Source organism: Cryptomeria japonica, chromosome 6 (assembly GCF_030272615.1).
Source record: "Cryptomeria japonica chromosome 6, Sugi_1.0, whole genome shotgun sequence".
Taxonomy (NCBI): Eukaryota; Viridiplantae; Streptophyta; class Pinopsida; order Cupressales; family Cupressaceae; genus Cryptomeria; species Cryptomeria japonica.
The window spans coordinates 431,741,074-431,761,239 of record NC_081410.1 but is presented as its reverse complement, the minus strand read 5'-3'; the positions used below and the strand labels follow the sequence as shown (position 1 = coordinate 431,761,239).

The 20,166-nt window shown below is 34.7% G+C and overlaps 1 protein-coding gene across 3 annotated transcripts in view; it reads left to right on the top strand.

Annotated features, from left to right (window-relative positions):
* LOC131044147 (CBL-interacting serine/threonine-protein kinase 24) overlaps nucleotides 1–12,397 on the top strand; it is a 116,497-nt gene extending 104,100 nt beyond the window's left edge. For all 3 annotated transcript variants that reach the window (XM_057977415.2, XM_057977413.2, XM_057977414.2), the window contains 4 exons: nucleotides 10,793–10,909; nucleotides 11,492–11,548; nucleotides 11,631–11,705; nucleotides 11,820–12,397. In XM_057977415.2, coding sequence (XP_057833398.1) covers nucleotides 10,793–10,909; nucleotides 11,492–11,548; nucleotides 11,631–11,705; nucleotides 11,820–11,915 — 345 coding nt within the window. In that variant the 3' untranslated portion in view covers nucleotides 11,916–12,397. The remainder of the gene's footprint in view (nucleotides 1–10,792; nucleotides 10,910–11,491; nucleotides 11,549–11,630; nucleotides 11,706–11,819) is intronic.
* Nucleotides 12,398–20,166: the final 7,769 nt, after the last annotated feature.

The following is a 20,166-nucleotide window of genomic DNA, read 5'->3' as shown; positions in this document are numbered from 1 at the left end:
CTTCTTTGGATGAGTCAAGTTCAATGAATCTGGACTTGTTGACGTTGGATTACTTGGTGGAGATGAGTAGGCGCCACCTTAGCTTTTACATGCCTTGTAAACTTTCTTCTTTCTTTGTCTTTGTTTTGACTCCATTTCTATATCATCATAAAGAAGTCTCTGCATCTTCACCACAAGAGTTTTTAACTTTGATTAACTCTTCTGAAACTTCAAAATGCTTTCCTTGATCATTTCTTTCACCATCCTCCTTCATGGATATCCCTGACCTTATCTTCCCTCGCGTTCTTGAGTTATCCTTTCATCGTTCTCCATCATCTTCCTTGCAATCATACCTGGAAAGAGTAAACACCATGAATCTCAATTGTGAATGAAAATGAAATGCAAGAAAATTGTGATAATAAAATGAAAATTCAAAATCTTGCAATCTAAATTCATTCATTTTGAAGAACTTAAAATAATTTCATGAAAATTAATCTTCAAACATTGTGAAATGAATTGTATAACAGTTTAACAAACTCCTTTGGATCTGTAAAGTACGATAAAAAAAATGCCTCATAAAACGATTTACAAACCCTTGATCTTCTCTTTTTTACATGAAATTTCCAAAGAATTGAAGCTTGATGATTCTGGAAATAAGATTTCAGGTCTGGAAAATGCTCACTCTAATCTGTATGTAAATGGCTTGTTTTCTTTCACAAATGACCTCATTTCTTGGTGTAATTTGCTCCCTTCTCTTGTCGAATTCGCTCCCTCTTCTCTTCCAATGCTTGACTTTTAAATCCTGACTTTTTTCTTGCAGATTATTGCACTTATCTGCTATGCTTCTTCTCTGCTGTGATCTGATTTGGATAACATTGCAAAATGACTAATCTTAACTTACATTTATATGTACTCTTGTAATGATTGCCCTTTGCAAGGAGGTCGGCTAAGTTATCAATTTCCTTTTATTTCCCCAAATTTTAAATTGCTTCCACTCCATGCTAAGTCGGCCTTCGCCTTTATGGATTTCACATTTCTTACCTTGAGCAGGAATATCACCTTATGTTGCATTTTCCAGTGGAAATCCAACCTAGTGTTGCATGATGAAGCGAGTTTGCATGTTGATCGTGCATTTTCCAGCAGGATTTTGACCTACACTTGCACTTGCAAGTGGAAATGAAACTTTTCTTTGCATTTTTGAGCGAAAAATCTCACATGCTTAAAGATTTTCAAGCGGAAATCATAGGTGATCATGAACTTTCCAGCGGAGATGTGACCTAGACAAGGATTCTTGGGCAGAAATGCAACATGATTGTGGATTTTTCAAAGGAAAATCGAATGAACATGGATTTTCAATTGGGATTCACTTCTACTCCTAGATTTTGAAGGAAAATTTGAACTGGTCTAGGATTTTTTTTAAATGCAATCTTAATTTGTCCAAGGATTTTGAGTGAAAATTAGAGGTAGATATGGATTTTCCTTATCTTAGTAACTTAAACTTTAAAATTTTCCCTATTGCATTTTCATTCCAAGGAGATAATCCTTTTTCGAACTTTGGATTATTTCAAAATTTCTACTTTTTTGGGGATTTTTCAAAAATTTTACATTTTTCTGGGATTTTTCAACATATGAAAAGAGAGATAACATATCTCAAATTTAACACTTGAAAGCTCATACTAATTTCAGCTTGCTGTAGAAGTGTAAGTCCCTTTGTGATAACAGCATATCACATCATTTCACTGAGTCTATCCATGGCATTGTCAAGACCTGACAATAGGAACTGTTGTCATTTTTATGACACCCTTGGTCCTTCAGTGAGAATCGATTAGAGATATGTTCCATGGACCAGCGCTGCCCCAATTGATCAAGGAGAGAAGAATCATGAAGTGTGAAGTGTTGCCTTGTCTGAAGGAAGTTCCTCCCTTGGCCTTTTCTTCTTCCCCGGAACCCCGAGGTTCCGAAGTTCCTCTCCTTCTCTCCCTTTCTTTTCTTCTCTCCCAGAACTCCGAGGTTCCTTTCTTTTTCCCTTCCTTGGAACTCCGGAACCTTCCCTCCCCTTCTCTCCGAAACTCCGGAACCCCGAGGTTCCAAAGTTCCCTCCTAGCCCTTCTTCCTTCTTTTCTTCGAAACTCCAGAACCCCGAGGTTCCAAAGTTCTCTTCCTCGCTTCCCCTCCTTCTCCCCGAACTTTGGAACCCCGAGGTTCCAAAGTTCCTTCCCCCTTTGCCTTCTCTCTCTAGTTCCTCCAGAACCCTGAGGTTCCGAAGTTCCTTGCTCCTTCCCTTGTCCTCCTCACTTTGGGAGTCCGAGCTTCTGAAGTCTTCGGACTTCCTTCCAACTGGCGACACTTCCGAATGGCGTGATCGACACTCAAGGCTTTAAATGCTCCAACAATTTTGGTGACTTGTGCACTTTCTTTTGTGGAGCCACAGGGGTGCATTAAATGTTTTTGGCAGGATTTCCATCAAGAGAGGTATGGGGCCATGCTTGGTGACTTATGTCATGTCTGACTTTAGAGGGTTAGTCAATCCACCTTCTCAGGATTGCCCTTTGTGGGTATGGCTAGGTTGCTTGCATGTACAAGTCAAGTGCATGCACTTCCCTGCACTTCCAGACTAACATGTAGGGGTCATGATCACCCTTGTAACCATTTTTTCTATATAAAGGCTATTAAGCCTCATTATAAAGGGTTCTCTCCCTGCTGGCTTGAGCTATTCCATGCTCTCCCACTTCTCTTGTATTTATCTTGCATTTATGCAACTGTAAATTTGGCCTTTGAATGAATTGAAATTACATTCTTGCCTTCCTTCAACTTATGCATGCTGTGTATGTTTCCTTACCTTCATCATAAGTGCATATTTTGTGGCTCTTCTCTCCATATATGGTGTGTTAACTTGTTTTTCTGAGTGTGACTTGTCGGAATCCTTCTCCCCTCTTGATACTTAGCAAATTCTAACCTCCATACATGCATTTGGGTCACTAATGCAACTGAAGTTTGTGCATCTCTTGGGTATTTCAGTTGATTACTCGTGCCATTTCGGGTGGGGAGAGGAACAATCTCTTCTTGGTTTCTCAACTCCTTTTATTTCAAGCATTTCTCTCTTCCCTTTACCTCTGCAATTTGTTAGGATAGGCCTAGGAGTTAGTTTTGAAGTGTTGAGTTGGTTCAACACCTGCACTTGGATTGAGAAGGAAGCCGACCTTCTCTGGAGATTAAACCCCCTTGCGCAAGGTCACACACTTCGGGGTTGTTTCCATGTTTCACAAGGTTGTTGAGTTGATAGCTCAACAAGGGTGCGAGCTTTTGTGATAACAGGAACCTTGGGGTAACCTTATTTGATCATATTGTAACATTTGAGGTTTCTTTATTCAAGCGAGGATAGAATACTTAGTGTATTTTATTCTGCATTGGAGAGTGTCACAAAACACCCGTCAACACATCTAGCACAAAATTATTATGGCACATTATATTTAGTGTGTACAATTGCCACTTGCAAATATCACAAAATGGATTTGATCTCAATGCTTTATAGATGCCTAAAAGATTCTATAATACTGAAACTACACATTAGGAACATAATTAACAAGAACCAACAACACCACTGCATAGAGCTCGAAAAATCATGCACTATCTAAAGTCAGTGCTTGAAAAGGAGCCCATATGAGGCCAAATAGAGCCTTGGAGCTCCCAAAATGAGAATTGTGCAACAACACTTGTGACAATCGACAAACTGAAAAAATTGTCTCAAAATTAGAAAGTACTTGCATCACCATGAAGTACATGGAAAATAGCCAAAATAAAAAATGCATTGAAATTGGAGCTTGTATGCATGCAAATGAAGCCAATGAAATTCAGGAGCAAATTCAAAAACAATATTGGTGGAACAGCCTCCAAAAGTCAATTTTAGTAGTTTCACAAACTTTCTAAAGGCACCTCTAGATTTAGTGGAACCACCAAATTTAGTAGTTTTACTAAAACACCTACAAGCTCAGAGGATTGCTAGGTAGATGTAGAAAGTCGCCAAATTAGGGGAGCTGCCAAAATTGCCATTAATATAGTGAATCTTTGCTAGATTAATAACCATTGCCAAAATTGGTGAGTTGTCACTAGAGTCACCAAACTTTATGGTTGAATTGGGAGATTTGGACCTGCATACATAATGAGGGGTTGCTGTGTGATGTCAGGGGGTTGTTTAGCTAAGAAAAGGGCCAAGTAGGCCAAGCCTTATGTGGGCAGATGTATGTGGAGGGTTCTTGGCCTTAAGGTTGAGCCCTATGAAAAGGGTCAGCAAGCATTATTGTGACTGTCGATGGCTACACAAAAGCCACCTAATTGTAACAAGGCTGTGTCACAATTTGGGGGGTCCACACTTGTACAATGCCCTTACAAATTGATTTGAAAAAAAATATATTGCTTAAAACAGTTAGAAAAGAATTGCAGATAGATTTTTTTTAATAATTTGGAAAAAAATATTTCCTCACTTAGATTTGTGTAGAGATGGCTCTGGAATCTCCAAAGATGCCAAGTGAATACCCAGAAGTGGGGCATAATTTTCACTTGAGGTAAAGTGCTCTGATTTTGACAATTTGATAGAATTCCTAGGGTTTTGGGGGCTTCTAGATGTGATGGCAGGTCATATTTGACCCAAAATGCTTAAGAATGCCTTAAAACATGAGTGATTTGTAGATGCCCAACAAAACTTTTTCCTCCAAACCCTTCTAGGTCTTGCTTCTATAGCCTAGTTTGGACTAAATCAAGGGTTGAATCAGAAAATTCAGAACCTATGATCACAAACCAATCAAACCCACACATACAAATATGTGAATATACCCAAAATCTTATCTCCCTCTCAAACTATTTTGATTCTCTAGATCACGCTAGAATACAAGTAGACAATGCTATTTTTTTAAGAAACAAGATCTGCAACCTAGATCTTTTAAAGAGGATCGACTCTAGACAATGTCTTCTCTAATACCATGTGAGATCTAGTATAGAATGCTTGGACACCATTTGGCTATGAAGGTAACCACCCAAGTTCAACAAATCCTATGAGCTAATCACAAATAACATAGAAGTTCAATATGACAGAATAATGCTTTACTTATCAAAGGATGCAATTTGCAAATATACAAGATGACAGATGGATTGATTAGATTGCTCACAGAAGACTAAGAAGTGGGTTTATATAGGATACACCATAGGAGATAATCGATATGGGATAATAGGAGATATAGTCACATGTGCAGTACATCTCTAGTAAAGAAGAGAAGTAAGTCACATGTACAACCTACCTAAGTAAGCTCATTCCATAGTTTAAAAAATTTGTGAGCACTTGCAAGACTTGGGACTGCTCACTTGTAAAAATAGGAAATGAGCAATTGCCATTAAAACTCGGTGCTAAGTTTTCACAAAAAATCACTGTTAATATTTTAGTAAAACCTGCCCGAAATTGCACGAACTCATCAAAAGTTGTGATTATAGAAAACTCGTCCAAATTTTTTAGTGTAAAAAGTGACAAAATTTGGGTTTCCCACTGCTTTTTTGTGATGAACTATGACATGGACAGATGGCTAGGGTCATGATTTTAGACTGCTAGGACAGGATTTTTTAGGGCTCTGTTTTTATTTTCTTTTGGATTTTCAGGATTGTGATTGGATTTTTAGGGCTGTGTTAAGCTCGTCTACTCATAAATGTTGGCAAGTTTTTGGATCCTCATTAATATTTCCTAGATAAGGAAAAGCAAAAACAGAGAATGATGATATTCCCATTGTTAATGGTTTGGTGTCGATCAGGGTTTTTCAGTTTTGTTCCTTCACTTTCTATGCTGCAGCACCTTGCTTCACCTGGTGTTGAGTCTAGTTTTGATGCCAGTGTCATTGCATTTGATTGTTATGGATGAACTAGATAATAACTACTATGGCAGCCCTTCACTTCTCATGCCATGCATTCTCTCATAGGCATATAGAGAGAGAAAAGTCACTCCATACTTCCCAAGTGAAATGAAGGAGAATATAGAGAGCATTTCTAACAAATTACCCAAAATAAGATACCTTGTAATTCTAACAAAACAACTTTTTTAAAGGAATTTACAGTTTTATCACGAAGATCTCTATATAATATTTTGTGGTTGTAACTATCACAAGGAACTTGTTAATCTGAATGGTGTGGTTGGAATAATTAATCAACCAAATATTTCTAATATGAAAATAAGTTTTGGTATATTTGTAATAACTAATAAGTTAACCATACAACCAAACCAAAGGAATATCTATATACAAGGAACCTTTTTATTTGAAAAATAGAATAATTAAAAATCATCATGGTGGAAAAAATAATGGAATTATTTTCCATCCATTAATGACATTATTTAGGTGGTAGTTGTAACCTGTGGTGTCTATTTGGTTGTGATATCCCCATATTATCAAGTAATAGTGATTTATATCTGAATATGCTTATATATCAATTATTTAATTATGAGTTTATAGTTCATTCAAATTAAAGATATGAAAAAACCTCCTTAGTATTAAATAATCAAACTCATCAATAAACTGATTACTAATATGCCTTATATTAATATTACGTATCAGTACAAAACCCGGGGACGCGTCCCCTACCTGAAAACCCCCGTCCCAGTCCCGGGGACGTTTCAGGGACTTGGGGACGGCCAGGGGACGTCCCCCCCCCGTCCCCAAATTGTCAAAATTTTGAGGGGACGTCCCCGAAACGGGGGGACGGCTTCCCTAGCTATGGGGGACGTCCGTACGTCCCGGGGACGGCTGGGGACGGCTTGGGGACGTCCCAGCCGTCCCGGGGACGGCCAGACGTCCCCCACATCTAGGGCTAGGGAAAAATATTAAAATAAAAAATGTCGTATTTTCAATTTTTTTTAATGATGTTTTTTGCATAATTGAGGGAGTGAAATATCTCATGAAGGGTTTTTTGCCAATAGAAAAATAACACCCGATGCCTATATAAAATAATAAAAGTATTTTTGGCCTCACGGGGCGCTGCCCCTCGACCCCGCCCTGTATCGCGACAGGGAGCGCGCAAGGGGCGCTGCCCCTTGACCCCAAGTTGGGGGCGCTGCCCCCAAACCCCCGTCAAAAAATATAGGGGGGAACTGCGCTGATGGAAGTAGTGAAAATTTAACCTCCGAGTCTGATTAGGCTCCATTATGTATTTTATTTCTTTAATATCTATTATGATATGCATATTGACAATGTGAATGAATTGAAATTCTGAATTATGAGTGCATATTGAGTATTGAGTCTATTGATAATGTTGTATGTTCGATGTTTGCATTCTAAAATGTTTTCATAGTATCATACACATGCTATATCCATGTTTTCATATGAATATAATGTATAGATGCATGCTTTATCCATGTTTTCATATGAACATTTAGAATTTTCCTATATATTTTAAATTTTCCCTATATTTTATACAGCCGTCCCCTTTGCCCTTCCCCCCCGTCCCCAAATTTGGGAAAAAAATTTGCCGTCCCAGAAACTCGTCCCCCCGTCCCCCCGTCCCGGAAACTTGGGGTAACATATTAATAATCTTATTAATATCAAATATTCATTAAATAATTATTAAACAGTAACAATAAATATTAATTTGCAATTATAATTACAAACAATAATATTCACACTAATTATTAAAAGTCACAAGAAATATTTATTACAATTAATAATTACTATTAAATAATATTTACAATAACTATAATATTAACAGTGGATCGGACTTCCTCTTCATGGATTGAATCAACATGCTCAGCCGATTCATGGAGAAACATACATAATGAGCAATTATAATAGTAGTATTGACCATGACGGAATGGCTATGAGAAGACAAACAAATATTAAATAAATATTAAGAGGACAAACCCATTAATATGGAAGATCACTTATATAATAATAGTTAGCAAATGACGTGTCCCTGTTAATGGACAATAGCACTGGAAAGGATGTGTCTCTTAATAATAATCCTTCAACGGATATAAGGAGAGAAAGGATCATCGAAAGATAAGGGGGATGCATCACAATAGATATAAGATTAATACTACAGAAGACCAATATATATTGTCGGTCAGATCAGAACAGAACTGTTATTAAGTTGCAGGCAGTAACATCCTTGTTCTTGGTGGTATGCATGGGGATGTGTTTAATAAGTATGCTTAATATATGAAGCCCGATAATGTTCGTATGCAGAATTAATAGTAATATTAATGTGGACTGCAATATGTATGACAGTCACACTTAATTTCATATATATATTCATAATACATAAGAAGTTAGTATACTTATAGTCTAAATCATGTTATTACTGTCAGTACTTAAGAAGATGGGAATGAGATGTTCCAAAGAGGGGCAGTCTAAATCCAAGCAATAGGTCAAGTCCCAAGAAAGGGTGGGGATCAGCGACCCATAAGCTTCGAGGGTATAGACCCAAGATAGGTAAGGGCTTGGATCTGTAAACTTTGAGGGTACCTTTTGTACTTGGTCTCCAAACGCTTTGGTAACATACATAAACCCTTCTCCCTTAAAACTGAAGTAGTAGCAGGGTCTGATATCTATATTAAGAACTATGAATAATGAAATTAATCATCTAATGAGGAAAATAAATAAGTACTTGTTAATAACTAATAAATTGAAGAATATCAATGACTGGCTTCATTCTCTCAATCAATTTTAGTATATTGAAATAGATTAATTATGTTAATCAGGTAGGGGACATTACACTGGTCCTGTAACAAGTTGTAGATTAATCTTGCAACAACTGTGGAATGAACTTACAACATTCAGTGACATGAAAAATCATGTCCTTCTCCACCCTGACTAATTAAGTCAGCTTATTAACTCTCCATATTGAGGTCCCATAATATATTAGCAGTGGTGATCTACATGGCAACAGCAATAGTTTCAGTAGCAGCTTCATTATTTTGGTTTATTCCTATGAAATATACAATATTTTTCTAATTTATAGAAATTCCATAAATTGGGTCATAATTACAATACTAAAAAGTCACATTATTATATGTGACATAAACAAAGCATCCTTTTATGCTTAATATGATGCCAAGAAATAGACATATATTGGACTCATAAGAAGGATCAGTTGTTTATAATCAATCAAGTATTAACATGATCTCTATCAATGATTAGTGTTGGAGCTTTACCTTTTGCAATTGTAGTTATTGATTAGGGTAATGCACTATCTAGTTGAAAGTTTTAGGTTTAAATTCCATTAGTTCCCATTGAATAAGTGGATGAACTCTTTGGATGTATTCTAGAGAAGAGGAAAAACTGGAAAATCGGGTAGACTGGGACTGACAGGTAGAGTGAAACTTCTTCCTCTTGAAGTATTATTTAATTATAGAACCACCTGTAGAAGCAAAAAACATTACGATTATTACTGCTCAAGTGAAGTTGATTTTATCAATCTGTTGCCCAATTGTTCCAACGTTGTGATGAGGTCAGTCCTCTTAGACCTATCTTAGAACATTGTGGGATATTTGCATTTTTGTGTGGTGGAAGTAAATTGAAGAGACTGATTCAATTGACCAAACAGAGCTGGAAGAATCAGGAGGGGAAAAATGGTTTTATTCCCTTTCAATATTTAGCAAAATTCTATTGCTGTGTAAGAAAGTTTGCTTTGCTGGTTCAAAGTGCTTCAAATACCCCCTTTTGTAATATTGAAATCTAAAAAGAATTGGAGAAGATAATGAATAGCTAAGAACTCTTGACAAAAAAAATTGATTCTTAATCTTTTCTTTCGTCATCTATGTTTCCCTTGATTCAGCACTAGATATTTGCCACTGACAGCTGGCATCTTATAATAGATTAGAGTTTAATATTCAGAGAGCTGCAGTACCCTCCTCGATATTGCTTTTGTCCATGAAATGATTAGATCCTCCCCTGCCTCGGGAAGGACCCTAGACCCGGATGAACAGGGGATGTTAAGACATCTGCAGAAACCCTAGGCACTGATATGCCTTAGAAATACGGTAAGGTAAGCCTTAATCAGGTACACTCCTCTGCTAGAAAAATCTCTTGAATGTGCATGGTGAAAATCTTGGATCTAATCTTTGTTTTAAATTTTTGAACGTATACAATCATTCATTACAAGATATGTCATATGGCCCATTGTATTGAGTAGATCTAATAATTGGTCTCTACCATTGCATTTGAATGTTTATACCATAGGTTGTTAAAGCATTTGTCTGATGTCTAATGCTTGTGATCATCGTCCTTAAGCAAGACGGTATATTTGTTATCTGCACCAATCAGGGCATTGGCTCCTTTCACAAAATTTGAGTCATGATAAAAACAGCTTTTGTTTGAAGCTTTACTTTTGTTGAGGTACCAAGATTATAATACTGAGGAAGACTGGGTCAAATAAGTCATTGTTTTCTTTTGATACATGGATTTCATATTTAAATTTAACAATTCTACGAGTTCCATAAAATTCAGCTTTTGGAAAGAAATTGCTTTGTACTTGTTGCAAATGTTGAAATCTTCTAAAATTCATGGCTTGCAAATAGCTTGGTTTAGGCTGTCCAAGAGTTCAATAATAATAAGTTCTAGAATGACGTGGATTGCTATCTTCCCACTTTTCCTCAGGAATTAGTATTTTTCTCTGAAGAATTATTTTTTAGAAGAATTTAATGGAGTAATGTCCAATTGAAACTTGGTACGCAATTTCTTTGAATGCTGAACAAGTTGAAGCCTACAAATTTACTCATTGAATTGGCTGTAAAAGTTGTTCTTTGAAATTTATCTATTATGCAATAAGCATTAATTTGTTTCTGTAGGGCTATGTTAAGCGCCAAACACGATTCATCTCTAGAAAACCGGCAAAAGTTATAATATCAACGATGGATGCTGCTGCACGATTAATGGGTTTCAGGGTTCAGACACGAAACTACAAGGTAACACTTTTATGAGACCGTAGAGAAGGAAAGTATATGGATAGTGGGGAAAGAAAATTGCTTGGTAACAAGATGAAAGGAAATCGTATGGTTAAATGATCGTTACGTCAATTTAAATTGATTGACTTGTCTTTTTCCATTATGGTAGAAATTAGAATATTGGGTCATCTTTGACTCTTTTAGTGCTGTATGAATTTGTAAGGAAAAAAACCTTAGCGTATCAAACATTCAGCGAGTATTATGTGAGAGTGAGATTATTGTAATACTAAGCAAACAGCAAGTAAAGTAAACAGTGTTTATGAATGCAACGGTTGTTTGAAGGACCATGTTTTTGTTGAATGACAATAGAGAGTTGTCTTTCAATGGCAGTTGTTTTGCGTTAATATTTATGTGCCTAATCCTTACTTGAAGTGTATCCATTATATTGATTCATGGACAAAGAAACTGTGGTTCCACTTCATATAAGATTTCATGACAAATTCACGGATGGAGTCACGTTAATCTGTATTTATGAGATGTTGATTTAAAAAGCTGAATGATTTTTAAAGTTTCAGTTTGCTTTTTTTTATTTGTGCTTTGTAGATGAGACTTGAGGGGCTTACTACAAACAAGACTGGACAACTTGTTGTTGCATTAGAGGTAATCTTCATTCTCTTTTGGCTAGTATTCTTGCATGCATTGGTTTACATTTTGGTGGATATTTATGTACATTGTTTAATAGGTTTTTGAGGTTGCTCCTTCCATTTTCATGATTGAAGTACGAAAGGCTGTCGGTGAGACTCTGGAATATCACAAGGTGCGTTCAGCTTGATGTCTAACGTGCTTTCTTTTCACCCCTAAATGTTATCATATTTTCCTTATTGTATCCTTTACCATTAACACCTGTCTTTCTTTATATCTTATATTTTAGTTCTACAAAACTTTCCGTGGTCGTTTGGAGGACATTCTTTGGAAGCCAATTCATGAGGCAGATAAATCACAACTGAAAAGAACGGAGAGCCGCTGAAATTTTACAGTTATTTGGGGTTTATCAACAGGCGTCTTCAATTGCAGGAATACAGTTGTATATAGATTTTCCCTTAATTTATGATCGTCGAGTTATCATCCTATGATCATTGAGTGATCACCTCAGTGCTTTTGTGATAATGTATGTGGAATCGGGTCAAGCATGGCATGCGGGTATTATGGTTGTAAGTTATATTATTCGAAATGCAAATCACATATGACATCTACCAGTACTAGTAATAATCCCAGTGTTATCTAGGTGAAAAGATGATTCTCCTGTAAAACTTAATCCCCTAGACATACTGTGTACTGGACAAGTAACTTCGAATGTTACATCCTGCACTCAATGGAGGAATTATGCTGTACAAATTAAGAGAATAGCCACGCTGAACTGGCCACCCACAGGGCAGTGTGGTTTTAGAATCCGATTTTCGAAGTTCTCATCTTATAGCTACTTCTTTATTAATGAATGTTTGATCCTTATGTCCGGGTTAAAATAGCTTTGTTACATATGAAAAGTGAAAAAATTTCAATGTTGAATAAGACTCAAATCATCTGTACAGTCATTTACAACAACGCAGAAAATCTCCCAAACAAATATATTATTCTATTTTTTGAATTGGAAGAACAATCACAAAAATGAGACACTATGTACCCAGCAGGTATTTTACCTAAAAGTTAATTGTCACAATTTCTACCTACTCTGCGAAACTATAGCAGTAGTAGGTAGAAATTGTGACCATAGATGGCACACTCGGCGAGTTTTTCGGCGAGATTTTGCAAAAAACTCGCCGAGTTTTTAAAAAAAGAGGTCCAAACATGTCAAAAAATTATCATTTTTTGTTTTTTCAGGTCAATTTCATTCTGTTCATTAGAATATATAAATGAAATATAACATTTAAGTATAAGTGGCATTTCAATATGTCTATTTCCTTTCTTATACTTTATAACACCCGACGCCTTTATAAAATACTAAAAGTATTTTTGGTCTCGTGGGGTGCTGCACCTCGACCCTGCCCTGTATCGCGACAGGTTGCGCGCAAGGGGCGCTGCCCCCAAACCCCCGTCGAAAAATATAGGGGGAAACTGTGCTGATGGAAGTAGGGAAAATTTAACTTCTGAGTTTGATTAGGCTCCATATAACAACATAATTAGCATTGAAGAAATCTTGGTATTATACATGTTAGAGTTGAAAGTTTGAAACTATCAGTATGAATGATGAAATTTCAAATATTGTGCGTTTGTAGATCTCCACCAAGATCTAGACCTATCTCTCTACCCCTCTTTTTCTCACCCTCAGAACTAGGAAGATCTCCACTGGGAAGAGGAAGAGAAATAGTAAATAGTTTTAGCTAGAGCTGGGAAGAGGAAGTTGTAATTGTAATTTGTAATGATGTATTTACTTTTGGTTTTACAAAAACTATTTACTATTTTGCTTCTAGCCATCAACATTCCTCATGAGGATGCAATTTTGTAGACACTTTGCATTTAAATATATCTAGAATCAGCTTGTTTCTTTTGTGTTATCATTTATTGACTCATTGGATGCATCTTCTCATTAATTTTTTTTTTTAAATACATTTTTTATTAAAATTAAGCGTATTTTTACATTGCCGAGTTTTTCGCCGAGTTTGCCGAGTTTTTTTCTTAGGGGCTTGGCGAATCGAGCCGAGACGCGAGTAGTCCAACTATGGTTTCTACTGTGCTTTGACTGGTTTTATTGAGCTTGGTAAAAGACACTTGGTTTAATGACAACTCTATATTATAGGCATCTAGATGGATATGAGTTCAAATCTTCTATAATACAAAAAATGGAAAAAAAATTGTCACAATTTCTACCAACCAATGCAATAGAAAATAATGCTTACTGTTATCTCTTTCAAAAATCCACCCATTTAGACATACAACGATTAAATCCATTGACAAATTATTAACATTTTATGTTTATTTGGATCCCATGGTTTGATGTAGCATACAACAGAATTCTTTACATATGGACATGCATGCACATTGAACTCGTTACACAAATCGTTGTATATCTATGTGGCAATGATAAACTACTTCATTGTTGAGGCTGGTTGTCCAAGTGAATAATTTTTTTTTTGTTTTTTTTTAAATTGCTTGGAATTACTTTAAAAGAAAAAGAATTCAAAATCGCATATGAAGAAGTAATCACTAATAAAAGAAACAATTATATAATTGAATAATGTATTTATAATGCAACATTTTTTAAAATGGAATTTTTGCTTTTGAAATATTTTGTGACCATCATAGTTATTTTAAAAACATCTATTTAGAGGATACCAAGCCACTAATTTCAGGCATCTAATTTTTTGTCACAAATTTGATATAGTTTTTTATTATGGTAAACTCATTTGACTAGAGATATCAACCAAGGCACTAAACCAAACAAAGAAGTGAATAACATTCAATGATAATCGAGAAAACAAGGAACACTAGGAGAGACAACACAATAACAAATCACTACACTCCATGTAGGGGAAAGCAAAGGAAGTGGTAAAACACCACAAAGGATTAGGACCACTCTTAAGGTGGTTTAAATACATATATATTAGAGAGTTTTGTTTCAATCTAGCATTACAATGCTTATTTGAATTAGGTCCCTTCATGTTGAGATTAAGAGGGCCACTTAAAACAAAGAAAAGGATAATTTATTTTCCGTGTTGAGGAGTGAAGGATCACGAGAAGGAATGTGAACCACAATATCATTTGAGCCTTTATATCTCTCCATTAAAGAGGAGTACTTCTTTGAAATCATTTTGTCCACTAAAGACAATCCACCCCACCAATTCCTTAGAAGGGGAGGCCATGGGGGAAGAAGGATTTGTAGATTGTTAACATGTTGATGGTCATACCGAGGAATACCACATGTATCATAAGCACAACTTTATTTGAGGTATTGAGGCACATCACAAGGGACCCATCATATTCTATCTATTGTACCTAATCTCCAAGCTTAAAAGATAAAGTGTCAAGCAAAGAGGAAGTGCTTCCTAGATCTAATCACCTCATCAAACACAATTAGATCTCTTAAAGAGCAAGTTATGAAAATCCATACTTCCTTATCCCAATATTCTATTAATAAGTTAGGAGTGTAAGCCACATTAAGACTTTATGCTAACATTGTTAAGATCAACATTAGGTACTCACTTCATGACGAAGATAGATGATTTGCCAAGAAATTGTGGTCCACATTTAGGGTTCACAAAGAGAGAGAGGTGAGGAAGAAGACATTGGATATAGCAATTATTTCTAACGAACCTTTGGTTTTACATTTGCTACTAGCTCCCAAAAGCTTCCCTACGAGATAATCCACCAACTTGGAAGTCTATCTATCAAGAACATTGTTAGGACTTTTAAGTCGACCTTAATGAAATTGAAGGGAAGAAAAGAAAGAACATTGTTGAGAGAAACAATCCTTGACACAATCCCTTGATTTAGTATAGGAAAGGTCAAATTACAGTCCTCGATAGTTGAGGCCATATGAAACTAGGTTGCGCTTGAATATCCAACCTCAAACTACCTAAGCTATGCAAACCTAAAGCATTAGATAGACCACCACTAGTAGTGGCCATTGAAAAAAAAAAAAAAGAACTACCACTAATTTATGATTGGTTGACAGGTGGAAGCCTTTCTTAAGGTGCCAAAAGAGGCATGTTTCTCACCTTGCAAAGCCCCCATGAACACCAAATTGTTCTCATTATAGAACTTCTTGGATGAACCAGTAGAGCCAACAATCATGCACACATTAAGCTAGATATCAAGCAACTTAATGCTCATCTTCTTCATCTAAAGAACCTCCCTAATTGTCTACTTCAAAATCTTTGCCACTATCATTATCATCTTTACCTTCTTTTGCAACCTCACCACTCAGTGTTGACACTCACTCAAACCTTTTCCTACTCATCCTACTACTTCCAACTTTGAGATGATTGATATCAACCTCTTCTATATCTTATTCTTATATCTTTTTTATATATATTTTTAGATCTTATATAATTATAATCTATAAATATAAATTATTATTTTTTTATATTTATCAATTATGAAGGTGAAAAGTCAATATTGTGTTGTGTTTTTCTAATTTTAAAATGATATTTAAAAGTATAAACTAATGAAATTTAAAATTTAAATATAATTTTAAAAAAACATAAAGATATGATGGAGCGGTTTTTTTGTTTTCATTTTGTTTTCTCTATTTTATTAATTAGCATAAAATTTTCTTAAAATTAAAATAAGCATTTTTAATAAATATTTGATTTTAAGACGATTGAAAACAAAATAGTTTAGAGAGTCCTCCACTTCATGTTTTGATTGTTTATCACAAACTAAAAAATCCATACCCTCACAATTCTATTGTTATAAAGTTGTATATATTTTTCTTAATTTTTAAAAATAGATTTAAGCTTTTTTTTTATTTTCATGTAACCTTTTGTTTTGTAATGATTTATTTGTGATAATTTCAAAAAATGAATAGTAATTTAAAAAAAAATGGAATTTGATCTTGGGATCTACCAAATGGTGTTTTGAGATTTTTTTTAAAATGTTTGTAATGCTAGAAATGTGGTTTAAAGAATGGTTTTTAAAAGTTCGAAAAATAAGGGAAATAAAGTTTTTTATTTTATTTTTATAGTTTTTAGAGTTTTATATTTTATTCCAGTTAGGAAAAAATACAAATACAAAAAATGTGTAATACTAAAACTATGGCTTAAAAAATAGTTCCAAAAAGTGAGAAAAATACGGGGAAGAAAATTGTATTTTATTTTTACAGTTTTGAGAATGTTTATATTTAATATGAATTAAATAAAATTATAAATATATTAAATTTATATTTTATTTTTACAGTTTTGAGAGTGTTTATATGTTATATGTGTAGACACCTCTGTTCTCCCTGCACTCTGATCTCTTGGATGTGTGGATGACAATGAGGATGTTTTCCCTCGTAGTCTATCTTATAGACCACCCTAGCCCTAGTCTCCCGAGTCAGTCTTCTTTATCCCGTGACTCTGTCACTTTATCCTATCTGGTTAATCCATTCTAGCCTTTCTTTCTTATCGAGAGATTGTCTGTGATCTTTTCAAACATTTTCATCCAATCTCTCGAGGGGGCATATTATTCCCATCTTGGGGCAACTTTGTATCAGTTCATCTTATCTTCTTTGAAACAACGTGACAAGCTGCATTGTCTCAAAGAGGGGCAAAATGTAGACACCTAAAATTGTCCTGTCTAATTAAATTTATTTATTTAATTATTTTAGCCTAATTCTTCTATTAATTGAATAAATCTTTAATTATTTAATTAATTCATTTATCCTCTTCTAGCCTTATTTCTCATTAAAATAAATACATTTATTTATTTAAATTGTCATTTTTCTAAATTAAATAAATACTTTTATTTATTTAATTGATCCCACTTCCTCTATTAATTAAATAAATCTTTATTTATTTAATTAATTCATTAACCTTTTCTAGCTATGACACATGTCATTCATCTCTTAATTCCTACACTACCTACCCTATCATTATTTTCTTATTTCCTCTACCTACCCTCTAATCCTAGCCGACCATTTATCTTTTACACCTCTCAATCTTATCCCTCCATTTCTTATAGTGTTTTCTATATAAGGAGATGATTCCTTCATTATCAACCCTAATCATTCTAGTCATTCTAATCGATCCTTCAAGTCTTCTAGCATTCAAACTTTTATATGCAATCAAGCCTACTTGCAACCACATTTCCGTTCTTTGTTGAGCTCTTGTGCACACATAAAATCTGAGAGCAAATATATCAAGCAAGATCAATGGAGATAGGAAGAATGGAGATCCAAACCCTATTGGACATGTGATGGTATAATCTTTGTGATTTTATTTGATTTGCATTGTCTTAGGTAATCTTCATATGTTATGGTGGATCTTTGTTGTTGTTAGGCTAGGGTTTTGTGGTTGAATCCATTTAGTCTTTCAATATTGTTGTTTCCATTTTCACCATAAACAATATGAATTAACAAAAATTACAAATATATTATAAGGTACAAACATTCTTTAGGATTTGAAATTTACGTAATTATAAAGATTTAGTTTTCAAGGCTTTAAAGGATTCAAGATTAGGGATTTGTAGGGTTAAGGATAGTTAGATTTAGGGTTTAAGGATAGGTTTTACTTATGTAAATAGTGGTGTGAATGGTTTAGGGTAATGTATATATACTTTATATTGTAATCTATGAAAGTGAAGTATATGGCTCTACATTGTAAGTGAATTTGCGTAGTTTGTGGTGGAAAATAAAATATGAATAAATTAAAAATTTGTGATTGGAATATATTTGATGATGAGAACAAAATGAAAAAAGAGAGAAGATGAGATTGTCTAAAGAATTGGGTTGCTTTGTTTCAACTTGCATTTTATGAAGTTGAGGGGAAAAATTACATAAGTTTAGTAACATGTTGAAAGAGACATTTTCAAGGAGTAGAATGTGATATAGAAGAATTGAAGATAGATGTTTTTCTTCTAATATGAAAAACTTCTTGTATATGAATGCATATATTTATCATAAGATTTTATTTGAGGGTATGATGTTTAATTTTATATAAATTTTTATTCTAAAAGGATTTAGAACAAAATGTTAACTAAAATATATTTATGTGCAAAATTATTTATATGAAGGGAGATGATTCTCGTTTTCGAGTGGCTAGAAGTTGATAACAAGAAGAAAAAATATATTAAAACTAGAGTAATTGAAAACTACAAGATGCATTTGTTGGTGTTGGAAATAAGCCACACTCGGACTGACGATGGACTGGTCCAAGAGGGGCCAGTAGCTCAGTGGTAGAGCACTCCCGTAGTGTTATGGAAGGTCCTAGGTTCGAGTCCTGGCTGGTCCATGTCTCAACATGGTATTAGAGCCAGGTTTAGGCTAGGAGCCCCAAGCACATGAGAGGTGTGGCTTAAGGGGGGGTGTTGGTGTTGGAAATAGGCCACACCCGGATCGACAATGGACTGGTCCAAGAGGGGCTAGTAGCTCAATGGTAGAGCACTCCAGTGAATCCTAGTTAGTCCATGTCTCAACAGTATTTGATTTTATTCAAAGCTAAAGTCAAAACAATGATGCATGTATTCACAATAATAATTCAAGGATACATGTAAAATAAACCTTCTAGATGAAAACATATAAAGTAATTAGACAAATATTTGCCAATTTCCTTAGAAAGATAAAGTTGAAGATGCTATCAAGAATATAATTAATTAATTCTAGACCACTTTACCCACACTACTAATAATAAGAGGGACAATATATAAATTTTGAGTGAAGATGGCATAGTTTCAAATACAAAATATTTCCTAGATACAATTCAAAATGAGCTATTTCAAACATTCAAACAAGAATATTTTGTTATTAATGTTTCTCAAGAAGTGTTCAAGAATTTGAAGTCTTATTTCATGTGGATAAAAAAAGTTTGTGACACATGTTGTTATAAGGAATTAAAAAAGGGATTTGAAAGGTTCTAAAACCTTTTACAAGTATTGTAATGACTATCAAATGTGGAGTTCTATAATACAATTGTAGTCAAGGTGTCATAAGAGAACAACAACCAAAGGATCACCAATTTATAATATACTTGACCTCGCCCTTCCAATCTGCACCCCCTTAACCCAAGGATGGGATTTAAAATAGCTTTAGGAAGATATCTCTTCCTTCTTTGAACAATTTTTCAAGACACACCATTCTCTAACTCTCAATAATGGAGAAAGAAGGGGAAATATTCATCCATTCTCAATTAAAGTCACCTTGTGAAAGCTTAACTAAAGATTTTGAATGTTGCACATAATTCATAGATAGAGCAGGACCAACAATCCCTTGCAATTTGTTGAAAGTTAGATGTGATTTGATGAAGGAAATGCTTGAATCAAGTGTGAAGGAATAGTCCTAATAGGGATTGGGAAATTACTTGAGTCACTCCAGCCCCAAGGGAAGCCACCTCAAGCGGAGCCTCCAAGATCATATTGTGAGCTATCATTAGGGAGATAGGACTAGGAGACTCATAATGCTAAGAGTCAAAAACTACATAATCACCCACATTCAATATTGATTATATTGAAAATAAATGCTTAAATTGTGAGGATAGGTAATTGTGGATATAGAATGGTTCAATGGAAGTTGTTTGGAAAATATATGAATACAAGGTTCCAATCCCTAATTATCACACAAATTAAATATTTATACATTTAAATATAAT